At 35.9% G+C, this 12,421-nt stretch overlaps 1 protein-coding gene across 3 annotated transcripts in view; it reads right to left on the reverse strand.

The window, feature by feature from the left end:
- Positions 1-12,421, reverse strand: part of LOC106670739 (lachesin-like) — a 340,305-nt gene that overhangs the window by 75,900 nt on the left and 251,984 nt on the right. For all 3 annotated transcript variants that reach the window (XM_014401318.2, XM_014401317.2, XM_014401319.2), the window contains one exon: positions 11,307-11,435. In XM_014401318.2, coding sequence (XP_014256804.1) covers positions 11,307-11,435 — 129 coding nt within the window. The remainder of the gene's footprint in view (positions 1-11,306; positions 11,436-12,421) is intronic.

Genomic DNA, 12,421 nt, shown 5'->3' on the forward strand with positions numbered 1-12,421 from the left:
TCTTCTTAAGTTTTGCCCTATACCGGCCGTGGTGAATGAACATTTCGGATGAGATAAGCCTTCTTTGTAGCCGCTCCTAACTTTAAACTTTTCACTTAGACAAACAACAAAACGTTTTGAACTTTAGAAACAGACAGGCTCAGAGAGTGTTTACATTTTTTTTGGGAACATTTTTAATACGATTTTGCATAAAAGAAAAAGATCGAGTGTTTAGTAAAGTAAAGCAAATGTTATTTTATTCCAAATAATTGGTCGTAATTTGTATTCGTGAAACATTTGCAGCGTATTCCGTTTTTGAGTGTTTAATATGTTTGTGCTTATTTAATTTTTAATTTATAAATCAGTTATAATCAATGCAAACGATTATAATTCAACTAACGGCACAGTGCACGTTGGCTGTTGTTAGATGTTTTTATTATAGGAAAATTGACTTTACTGCATACCTCCATTTCAGTTCAAAGTGCTGCAGAGACGCAAAAAAATAAAACGTTATTTTAATAAATTCAGTAATTTCGTGGTCCGCTTGACCAATTAATATATTACAATTAATATATAAGGTTTTTAGTTGCGATAAAAAAAGTCAATGGCACGAGCGGGATTCGAACCCACGATCTTCGGCTAGATACGCCGATGCTATACCACTTGAGCTATCGTGATCTCGATCCACTCGGACACTAACTTCCCATCTGCCATGAAAAATGTCAAAAAGGAGGAAAGATTCAAAAGGTGGGGTTGAGATGGGAAGTTAGTGTCCGTATGGATCGAGGTCACGATAGCTCAAGTGGTATAGCATCGGCGTATCTAGCCGAAGATCGTGGGTTCGAATCCCGCTCGTGCCATTGTCGTTTTTATCTCCACTAAAAACCTTAATTAGTTATTTTAATATTTCATTGCATTTATAGAAAATAATAAAATGTTTAGTTGTGGGATGGTTTTAAGAAGCAAAGGGTTGAGATTTTTCTCCTGAAAACAAAAAATGCTGAGGAAAGAACCTGCTTATTACTTTAATCAAATATTAAGTAACCTGTTAACCTCCCAAAATTAATTTTAAAAAAATTACATTAGTGAAGGAATTAACCAAATCAAATTCCATTATTTCCGACATTAGAAAAACGAATCATTCTTATTATGCTCTGGAAGATGTTTTCCATAACAGCACAATTTTTACAATGTTTATTATAATATTTTTTATCTTAATAATGTGTGATATTAAATCAAACATTTGATTTAAATAAAAAATTGTACTTATTATTAATAATATTAGAAAATAGCTACTATGTAGTGTGTATAATATAGAGTTTTTCTAATAATATATTTTGTTATCGTAGATCATTAAGGTACAGCCGGAAAATAAGAGGCCCTAGAACGAAGCCCTGAAGAACACCATTTTTGCCGACTAGGAGATTATCTCATTTCGTACCCCTTAATAACCAGTTCCGTACCGTTACATAAGAGAAAGGGTCAGTGGAGAGAGGAGTATTTAGTATTTCCGGAAAAGTTTTAAAAATAAAAAACTCAGTTTTTCTAGAAGGACTTCGAATAGACGGCTTTACGGATAATATCTTTATTTCTTTTAAGCGCTCAATTCTATTCACATTTTATTCGTGATTTTTTGAGGCAACATGTTGAACATTTGGGATATTTTTGTTTTTTACTAGTGGTTCATTCTTCTTATTTCCGTTTTTTAGTGTTTTACCCGAAGTGTACATACAGGGTGTTGTAGGTTTAAATGTCAATACTGACATGGTGAATTCAGTAAATAAAACGTAGTGCAGTGCCACCAAAACGAGGTTTTTACTCTTTCCTGAGATGTTCACATTTTTATGATATTAGTCTAAAATCAGAGTTTTTACATAAAATCGTAATTTCCAACTTTAATTTTAATTTATTTATTTTATTTATTGAATTTTATTATTTTTTTACGAGGGTTCGCAACAGCAGAGGTTATATCAATCCTCGGGGTGCCGGTGGTTTTACGATGTTATTAAGTATTTCGGGGCCCTGCATTCGAACACGGGACCTTTACGGTCACCGTGTCAACGCCTTAAACCGTTGCGGCCATCGACGACCCCTTCTCAACTTTAGTGTCATTAAAATACAAATCTGACCTTTATTTCGCAAACTAAATTAAATTTTCCACAAGACAACAATATTTCCGTTGAAAAATTTGCGCTTACAAATACATAGTAGCCGTATAGAATAACAAACGGCCAAACCCATGTTGCTTGAAATACTCATTTTTGGCTTGTAGTGATTATTTGTCTTTTTTATAGTAGGAGGATCGTACCTCAGTGAGTTATGAACAAATAGAACAAAAATCTTTATCTTCTAAACTAAATATATTCTAATAATAAATGATAAAAAAAGATCAATGCTTAATTACAAATTGCAAAAAAAAAAAAAAAAAAATGCCCAATCACAAATTATAAAAAGATTAATGCTTACAATGAGAATACGAAAAAACACAAAAAGAAAAAATTAACCAAAATTCTTGTGCATGCACAAACAGAAACACTTACTGTGTATGTTGTGTACAATGTACATTTAACTAAATTAAAATTACAAACATAAACTGATATCACTTTATCTATAATCAATTTTAAACTTAATAAAAGCCATGTTTTTCTTCTCTCCTTTTTCTCAACAAGAATGAGCCGGTCAGCCCTATCTCCTCTCACACTAGTTCTATGTTTTTCTATTAGTCTCAATGGTGGGGAGAAATAGCGGGCTTTATGAAATCAAGGTATAGGCTCGTGCACTGGTCTTTCCATCAAAATTTTTGGGGTTTTCACCAAAGTTGCTTTATTTTATAAGTTTTCCAAGGACATACTCAATTTTACATTTTTTAGAACGTTTCTTAGTGAAATCTTCTTTGCAAGGTTGAAAAACGTGATATCGAACCCAAGTGGAGCAGCAACCCAATAACATCGTAAATGTCATTTTTTTAATGAAAATCAAATCAATCATGTTTTTGAACTTTGCAAAAGTTCTAAAAAATGGAAAAGGGAGTACGCCCTTGGATTACTAACAAAATAAGACAACTTTGGTGGAATTACCAAAAATTTTGAAGGGAAAAGGAATTGCCAAGCCACAATTGAGTATTTCCAAAAAAACATGAGTTTTGCCAATTGTTACCCTTTGAGAGGTTTCTGGGTATTCGGAAGCGCGTATTTTTCAACGGAAATGTTATTACCTTATGGAAAATATAATGTAATTTGCAAAATAAAGGTCAGATTTATATTTTAATGAGGCTAAAGTTGAGAAATTACTATTTTATGTAAAAAAAATTGATTTTAGACTAATATCACAGAATGTTAATAACTCAGGAAAGAGGTAAGATGGAAACTTCGTTCTGATGGTATTGAAATAGGTTTAATTTAGTGAATCCATCACGACAATATTGACATTTAACCCTTTAACACCTGTATGTACATTATTTTAGAAAATATTTTTTAATCTTAAAAATTTTCAGTTTCGGAGCTACAATTTATTCGTTTAGTATTAAATTTACCAATTGACATAGTGTTTTTTATAAATGATAATATACCAAACTGTTATACTAAAAAAATATTTTCTTGTTTAACTTTCTTATTTGTTGTTGCAGGGAAATTCAGGTGTTTGACAAGTCAAATTCCATTCACTGAAAAAAATTAAATAATTCAGCACGTAACAAAATTTTTATCTCAATTATTCTTTAGTTTATCTTAAATGTATGAAACTGAAAATGCCATTGTCTTCATTTCCACTTTGCTAATTATTAATTGAATCTTTAATGCGGCCAATCAATTTATGTTGACCCTGGTCGATTGATTAAATAATCATTGCTGCATATCTTACATTTGTTGATTATTTGATAAGGGCCATTAATTAGAGTTCTCTTTCCTATAATATATTTGGTTAAAACACACATAAAAACTGTACCAAACCAAATTGACACAAATTATTAATTGTTAGTACTCTTATTAAAAATTTATAAATGAGTGACCATCCAATCGTATAATTTGTTCATGATGATTAATTGAAGAAATATTTAAAACCTATATTAAATGTTATGAAACTATTTAGAATGACAATTAATTAAGGTTTTTAGTTGAGATAAAAAGTCATGGCACGAGCGTGATTCGAACCCACGATCTTCGGCTTGATACGCCCCTGCTCTACCACTTGAGCTATCGTGACTTCGATCCAGTTGGATACCAACTTCCCATCTCAACCGCACCTTTTGAATTTTCCCTCCCTTTTGCCATTTTTCTTTGCCATTGACTTCTTTATCTCAACTAAAACCCTTAATTAATTGGTCAAGCGGACCACGAAATTAGTGAATTTAACTATTTAGAATCATTGATAAATCACTTGTGAGGAAAACGATGTAAGTTCGAATACACTTATTAAGTGGTAGAAAAGAAAAAAATGTTTTGGATCTCGTGATAATCTATTACATGGTTCATATTAGCACACATAGTAGAACAGTCATGCACTATTTGCTTAATTGAATAGTAAATAATAAAAGTCTACAACATTATTTTTCAGATTGAATCCTATGGTCGCTAAGACCATTTGCATTTGTCAGAACCAGGTTTGTCGATTTTTACATTCTATTCAGATTTTGATGGCTGTGGATTGCTATTAATTCGATTGATTTGCACATTATTTCCAGCCTACTATAATGATCAGAGGTGTTCAATAAGTTGTTTTTGCACCTGTCTCATCTAGGCGGCTTACCAATATAATTTCTATTTATTCCATTAAGTGTCGTGGTCCGATTGGCCAGATAAATTCTTTTCAATTAATTAATCTTTAAGTAAGATATTGGTTGAAATAAAAAAAAGTCAGTGCCACGAGCGGGATACGAACCCGAAGGCCGGGGGTTCAAATTCCGCTCGTGCCACTTACTTTTATCTCAATTAATAACTTACTTAAAGATTAATTAATTGAAAACAATTTCTGTTGCTTAAGAAACAATTGCGTCTATGATCCAAGTAACGTCATTTTAGTCGTTTAATTATTATTAATTTTATTGCCTCAATGCTGCCCTTCATTAGCATCAGACATCATCCCATCCCTCCCAAGAACGCGACTATCATAGTTATTCCTATTTATACTTATTTATTTTAGAATTACAACAGGTAGGTCATTACAGCGAAAACTCTAACTTACTTTTAAATACGTACTTTCTTATTTATGTACCATCAGTCTTCCTCTCCCGTTATAACTCCTACATTAATAACCTAATTTAGGTTTGTTGAGGTGCTCAATAATCCGCCATCGGCTCTCTCACACTAGACATTCACGCCAATAGATACATTCCCTCTCAACACAATAGATACACTATCAGTACTATATACAATAAAACTACCCCGATTCCTCCAAAAATTGGAAGAGTGGACCCAAACGCTCATTGCCTTTTTCTCGATGCCGATTTTCAAATCTGAAGCCAACGAATTGCACCCTTCAATATGGTGGGAATTATCGAGCAACGTTTCCGTACAAGCCTGGCACAAACGCGGCTTTGGTCCAAAAGTAAGTGTGCATGAGTCAACCTCTCACTCTTTCTAAGGGTCCGAGGGGATAAGTTGGAACTTTTTTCGGCAGGGTTCTTGATACGGGAAGCTTCTTTGCCGATTCGGACCACCGACGTTGCCACGTTGTTTTAATTGTTTTTATTGCCATTTTAGCATCTGAAGGCCGGGTAGCGGTGGTTAAGGCCGGAGGAGGGGCGTCTAGGCTTAAGCCGCCTCGTCCGCCTTTTTCTTTCTGGCCGGGTATCCAGACAATAACAACCGTTTTGTAGAGACGCTCCAGTTCTTGAGTGATATTTCTCCAGCAGAACACAACAACAGGGTCGTCAGAAAAGCTGTAATGGACAGCAACCGTGCAGAGAGGAGTCGGTGCTGATAAGTAAGATAAAACCACCATCGTCTCGAATCACCTCAAGTCCATTCTAAATAGCATACAATTTTGCCGTGTAAACGCTACAGTACTATGAGATCGACCATGAAGTGAATGCACCCTCGCAATACACGGCGCCCTCCACAATCTAGCCTGTCATACACCACTCTGTGAATCATGGTCGAAGACCGGCGTATCTCGATGTACCTTTCAAGTACCTACTTCGGCAAACGTATGGTGCTGTAGACGATTTAGTTAACACGGTGAGATAGCCCCGGACATGTACAGCTTTGAAGATTCAGGAAGGAGTCGGTCGGTTCCCCATCTCGAGTATCGTATCTGTGTCATCTCCGCCCTTCCTAAGACTTCCCCAAAGCGTATTCCTAAGCGCAGTTCTAGTCAGAAGTCGTTCGTAAATCTGCAGAACTGGAACTTGAGGATCCCACCCGATTTGGCTAGGGACACCGCCGCATATCTGATGGAAATTGTTCTCTCTGAAGTTCGGAGAGAGCACTCCCAGATCGCAACACAGGCTGGCTAAAGGTTTGTTTCAGAGACTACTTGGTCATTGTAGTTGAGCTTGTTTCACTAAATAGAGTTTAAATTAAATTAAAGATTCACAGGGTACGTGATCTGGTTGTAGGGAAACAAGAAGAGTTGATTTATGGAAACGGAAATATTTATTGATTTTAGTGTATGCAACAGTTAATGTATTTTTCATTTGATCTCATAAATAAATTATTTTATGTAATTTAGTAACGAAATAGATTAGAAGTAGTCGATTTACGAGATATCTAATCCACTGCAGTCGCAAATTAAGTTTTAGCAGCGCTTTTTCATAATATCAAGGGTGTACGAACTTCTTGGGAAAGGGCAGCCGGGGAGAAAAGTGGGCGAATCCCTTGAATGGTGCGGTGAGTCTATTAAAATCCATCCTCTAATGAGTCTTGGAAAATGTCGCCTTCGGTCAAATTATAAACTTGGATAAAGGTTGTGAGGAAGTAGTTAGTATGCCCTGGGAGTGGACCGGACCTAATTGGCGCAAGTCTGAGCGGACATATCAGAGCCGACTGTTAATTCAATCCAGGCCTACGTGGAATACTTGGCGAGCGGCTCCCTTTCGTTAGAACCCATCCCCCGATCCTCCATCCTCGTCCTCCCAGGAGACATTTTCCAAATGATCTTAACTCGGCCTTCCAATTTACAGTTGACGTTCAAATCCGATTTACGATGGAAAACAGGGATAAATTAAAAAGCATCCTGCAGTGAGGATTCTTTGTCGACCCAGTTGCCACATTTGATATTGCCGGCTGGTTACCTTCAAAAACATGGATAATAATTACCTCTATAATTAATGGAATTAAAAAAAATCTCGTCAGTTCAAAATCTATTTTTAAAAATATAATTTTTCTTTAAATCCATATCAATAAACATTTTACCATTTTAATCTAACATTTATTTAATACATTTTTCCCTAATGTTATTCTTAGCCCGAAATAAAGTAACTTAAAGGCAAGAAAATAAATTAGCGGCTTATTAAAATATTTTACTAGCAGTTTCGTAAAAGAGTGTAGTATCTGATTCAATAAATTACTTAGTAGCCAGTACTCCTCGAATACTCTAATATAATTCTAAATAATCAATTTGAATTCAGGTGTCACTATTCCACTATCCAACGGTGTCATCGTGTAATGGGCGTCATCACTTCCACCTTTGAGAAAAAATGTTTTTATGTTGTCTTCCTAGATGTCGAACGGGCTTTCAATTGGCGCAGTCTAGCATCATGGTTCGCTCTTGAAACACAAGGGGATTTTTACAAACTTTCTTATACTTAAGTTTCCCTGACCTACAGGTCCTTTGGAGTAGGCATTCGATCCTCTCATCCAGAGCAGACGCAGGCGTCCGTCAGGTTTACTCACACGACTATTCTAACATACCCTGATGACAGCCTCCAACCACGTTATAGTACACCGGACCCTCCAGACACAACTGTATTAAGTTGAACAATGGTTCAAAAAATGGCGACAAGCTAAACACCACAAAGTCAGCTAAAACCCTCCTCGCATTACTCTACTTCCGACTTATAACCTCACCTCCCTTCCAACTGAAAACGTCTTCTGCTACTTAGGGCTCTGCCTAGACACACCTGGCTTACCGAATGCCGAAAGACGACTGACCTGGAATCCTTCAACACAGAACTGAACCTAAATAATTAATATTTAACAAATTACTAGACAACAAAATGCTCGGAAACAACTTAATACTGAACCCAATATGAATAGATAGATTTGATTTATTTGTAATAAATTTACATAGAGCACATTCATTTAAGTTTCAGGGGATGTGGCAGTATTACATTCCGTTCAAATAATTGATCTATTTGATCTCTAGTCTAAACATAGAAGTTTTAACAATATGGTGCTCTTGGAAAATTACAAAAAACCCATAAAAATAACTAAAATAGGATATTAGCAAAATGAAATCAGGTAAAGGAATTAAGTAGATTTAGCGATGTCACAGGAGTAAATCCAGTCCATATATAATAACAACATAAAAATAATAAAATATAACAGTAACTTGGCATAATAAATCAATTTGAGTTTAATTAAATTCAATAAACAAGTAAGTAAATGAATAAATAATTAAAAAACAAATAAGATAAATACATTAATAAATTAATAATCAAACAAATATGCAAAGTATATACATTTATATACATGTTCGTATACATAATTTACAAGATTGCAGTGTGTATACATGCACACACATACACATTTTTACCCATATATTAGCCTGATTATTAGTTATTCTCCTGTGCTTCGGAATGGTATTCGTAGGGTACCTTCCAATTCCTTGGCATGTAGGATTTCTGTGCTCAATCAGTTTATTGAAAAAGTTTTCAGTGAGCTGTTTAGCTTCATCGTATATCAATCTCATGTTTGTACTCTCATGGTGGAGGCTAATTTTAGTCTAGTCATTTTAGCTCGAAGAGGTTACCAGCCTCGGAAATTTATTTTGTAACTTCTTCCACTGTAACTTCTTCCAAATTGATCTGGAGGTTTAATTTCAAGCGGGACAGGCGTACAGGAGGACAGGCTTTACCAGAACTTTGTACAGGAGGAGTTATTTATTATTGAAATTGAGTCCAGAGTTGTGGGGCAAAAGCGGAAAGAGGAACCTCGTGGCCACCTTCCCTTTTTTATGATTTCATTTACATGACTAGAGAAATTGCGCTTGCCGTCCAAACTAACGCCTAAGTATTTGATTTTTTCATCCCATGGAATTTGCAAGCTGTTAACAAATGCTCGGTCTCTAAAGATATGGCAACGCCTGGTAAAAAGTATGGCCTAATTTTTGGGGAATTTATTTTTAGTTTCCGCCGGTTACAGAAACGAGACACCCTATTTGCAGCTTCAGTTAGCTCACAATTGTTTCTGGCTTTCGGCCGAACTAGATAGGGCGCTATAGTCGGCATACAATACGATTTGACAATTTTTCAGTTTAGAGAGGGGATTGAGAAATGGAAGAAAAAGTGTTGAACTTTGTATGGAACCTTGGGACACTCCGGCGGTTTTAGGAAAAGGAGCAGAAGTTACAATTTTAGGTGGTCACGGAAGTGAAAGGAATTTAAATAAGAAGAAATTACTTGGACTAGATACCATGGTAAATTCATGTCAATCAGCCTATAGAAAATCCCATCCTGCCGAACAGTGTCGAAAGCCTTTTCAAGGTCGAGTAGAACTAGTCCTGTGTGTTTCTTGAGGTTGAACATACTTGTAATATGATCAACTAAACGGATGAACTGGGTGGAGGTAGATAAACCAGGTCTGAACCCGTGCTGTTCGTTCATTATTAGCTTTTGATCCATGATATGTAGGGTTAACCTATTGTTGAGGCATTTTTGGAAAATTTTACTCATAGCACTCAGTAATCTACATGGTAGTGCAGGAGGTTTGTTTGGTTTATTATGATAAAAATAAGTTTAGCTGTTTTCCAACAACTAGTCCAATATGGACATACGGCATAGAACTATGGAGTTCAACGATACCTTCCAATCCAACAGAATCCAGACCTTACAATCACGAATATTTAGATCTATCGTCGAGGGTCCATTCTCAGTTACAACCGCACCAATCATACAAACTAAATGTACGTGACCTGCTCTCAGAGAGGGTGAGTGATTTATATGAATAAATGATTTAGAAGTGTTATCTTTGGATAGCTCCTCTACTTGATTTCGTCCGCGCGCGCGAATGCGTGTATTACACTTTTATATATATCCATGTAATATATATGTAAATGTTTTGCACTTCTCGCAGTTTGTTACTAAATACAATAAAATTAAAAATAAAAAGTATAAGTTTCTGAATTGTAATATTTAGTTTTCCATGCAACTGTTTATTCTAAACGAACCAAGATGCATTTGTTAAACTCTGCTTCGCCCCGAACTATAAAAGCATACATTACTGCATACGCTGGTACAGCTTATTATAGTCAATTTTTAACCAGGATTTTATGTTCAAAGTTGGTGGGAGTTAAAATAGAAGCCTGGAAGATAAATTCCGTCTTCGGTTATTGCCAGTAAAACTTTCAAAATTAATCCTAGTCTCATTGGCGGTCTACCATGGCACGGCATCATGGTTCATCCATATTGGTGCAATTACTCGAGTCTTCATAAGGTGAATATTGAAGCCTCGCATTAATTTGTTTCTCTTTTTAACTTTAACATAGGCCATTCTTGGTGTTCTACGTTTTTTGCTGTTTGTTGCCTGGGTTTCATTACTAACAAAAAGAGCAGCTTTACATGTTTACAAGGCTATTAATGGTCTTGAAATCTAGATATATAATGTTCATGTATCCTAAACAGAAATGGCCAAAGTATCGATCCTTGAGAAGATCCGAAAATCGATGGTAAATATCGCGGGCCGACGAGAGGAAAAAGTTTTTTTTTTATTGAGTCCTTGGAAGGATGGAGTGATGGATTGCGTTGATAAACTACCCCGGGCGAGTCTGAATATCCCTGGAGAACGACATTCAATTTGGACTCCAAGCGATTGAGAATGAATCCATCATTCGCCGAAAGCCCATTATTGTAATACGAACGATTATCGCGTGAAATTCCATCTGAAAGCAAACAGGAAAACATCTCCGGCCCTGTTTGGAGAGATGTTGGGAGAAAAAGAGACATTTGGTTTTTTTTCCCGGTGAAGATAAAGATTTGTGTTTTTACTCTGTTGAACCGACGTCGACGGGAGGACTACGGTTGACGTGTGTCTGTTGAATTACTTCTCGAAAATAACGACATCGTGTTCCGCCGTGATGCCTTCACGGTCTGACAGCGGCAAAATGAAATCCCCATTTTTCCGACAATCTAACGAATGATAATACGGAAATAATTGCTGTGTGCAGGTACTTACAGACGACGTTCAAGATGATTCGTTTACTGACGGCCGGCGGGACGTCGTTGCTCGCTATGCAAAGGAAAGCCCCCATTTGCCGTCTGTCCAGCCTCAAGAATTGCAGTACACTACCATTGTAGGTATCGACTGAAAAAGCAAAACCAAGGAAACATTGGTAAAATTTTTGCTTCAAACTGAACATTACATATTTAAAAAGATTATGAATAAAGCCAAATTTAGAAAGAAAACACTCAGATCCTACACCGAGCCTTCGAGCAATACGTCCTCTTCATCAGGACCTTAAAACTTTAATTAGTTATTCAAAAAGTTGAAATAAGTGATGGTTTAAGTTTTATTACGAAGTTATGTATTAAATTTGAGTTTATGTAACTACACTGAGAGGCAATTTCAAATTTGTTTGAACGATGGTTTTAAGTGAAACAGATTCAGCTAGAATCATAGCATTGTTGGAAGATGGAAGAAGCCCAGCCAGAACAATTGTCCGAAGGGTCTTCCATCGCTATGAAGATACTGGAGGTTATATCAGAGAGCATGGAACAGTTCGCTATCATGTCAAGTCTCAGAAAGATGGGTGTATTATTATTTGGAATGTACTCCGTATTTGACATTCTGCAGATAGATCAAGCAACGACTCGAAAATTTTTAAAAAAGTACCGCAAGGCGATGAGTTTCGGAATCTAGAACGTGCGAGATGACCTGCCGCTGGTCCAGAATTTTTGCCAACGAACACAACAAATAGGTTAAGTTTTTCAAGAAATCCCATCATTTGGCTTGAAAAAGGACTAACATTCTGTTTTCGTACGAGTCAATGGTTTTTGAGACCTTCTGAGGCTGAGAAAAGATTCGGAGAAGAACAGGAGTGCGATATCTGGTTATTTTTGGTAAAAATTTTTACTCAGCTTAATTTTTATTTAGCTCATTTGTATTTAAAATATACAGTAAACAAAACAAAAAATTATAACTATTACAAGTATTTACTAAAAAAACTACTGGCCTTATTTTTGCCTCCCAGTGTAAAAAGTGTTTATTACATACACTTTAGTTGTTTGTTTTTTTGAGCACAATAAATCTATTCAGATCGAGGTGCAGAAAACCTTTGGCCCCCTCTTTTA

Source organism: Cimex lectularius, unplaced genomic scaffold, assembly GCF_000648675.2.
Source record: "Cimex lectularius strain Harlan isolate CLEC.00 unplaced genomic scaffold, Clec_2.1 scaffold22, whole genome shotgun sequence".
In the NCBI taxonomy this organism is placed as follows: domain Eukaryota; kingdom Metazoa; phylum Arthropoda; class Insecta; order Hemiptera; family Cimicidae; genus Cimex; species Cimex lectularius.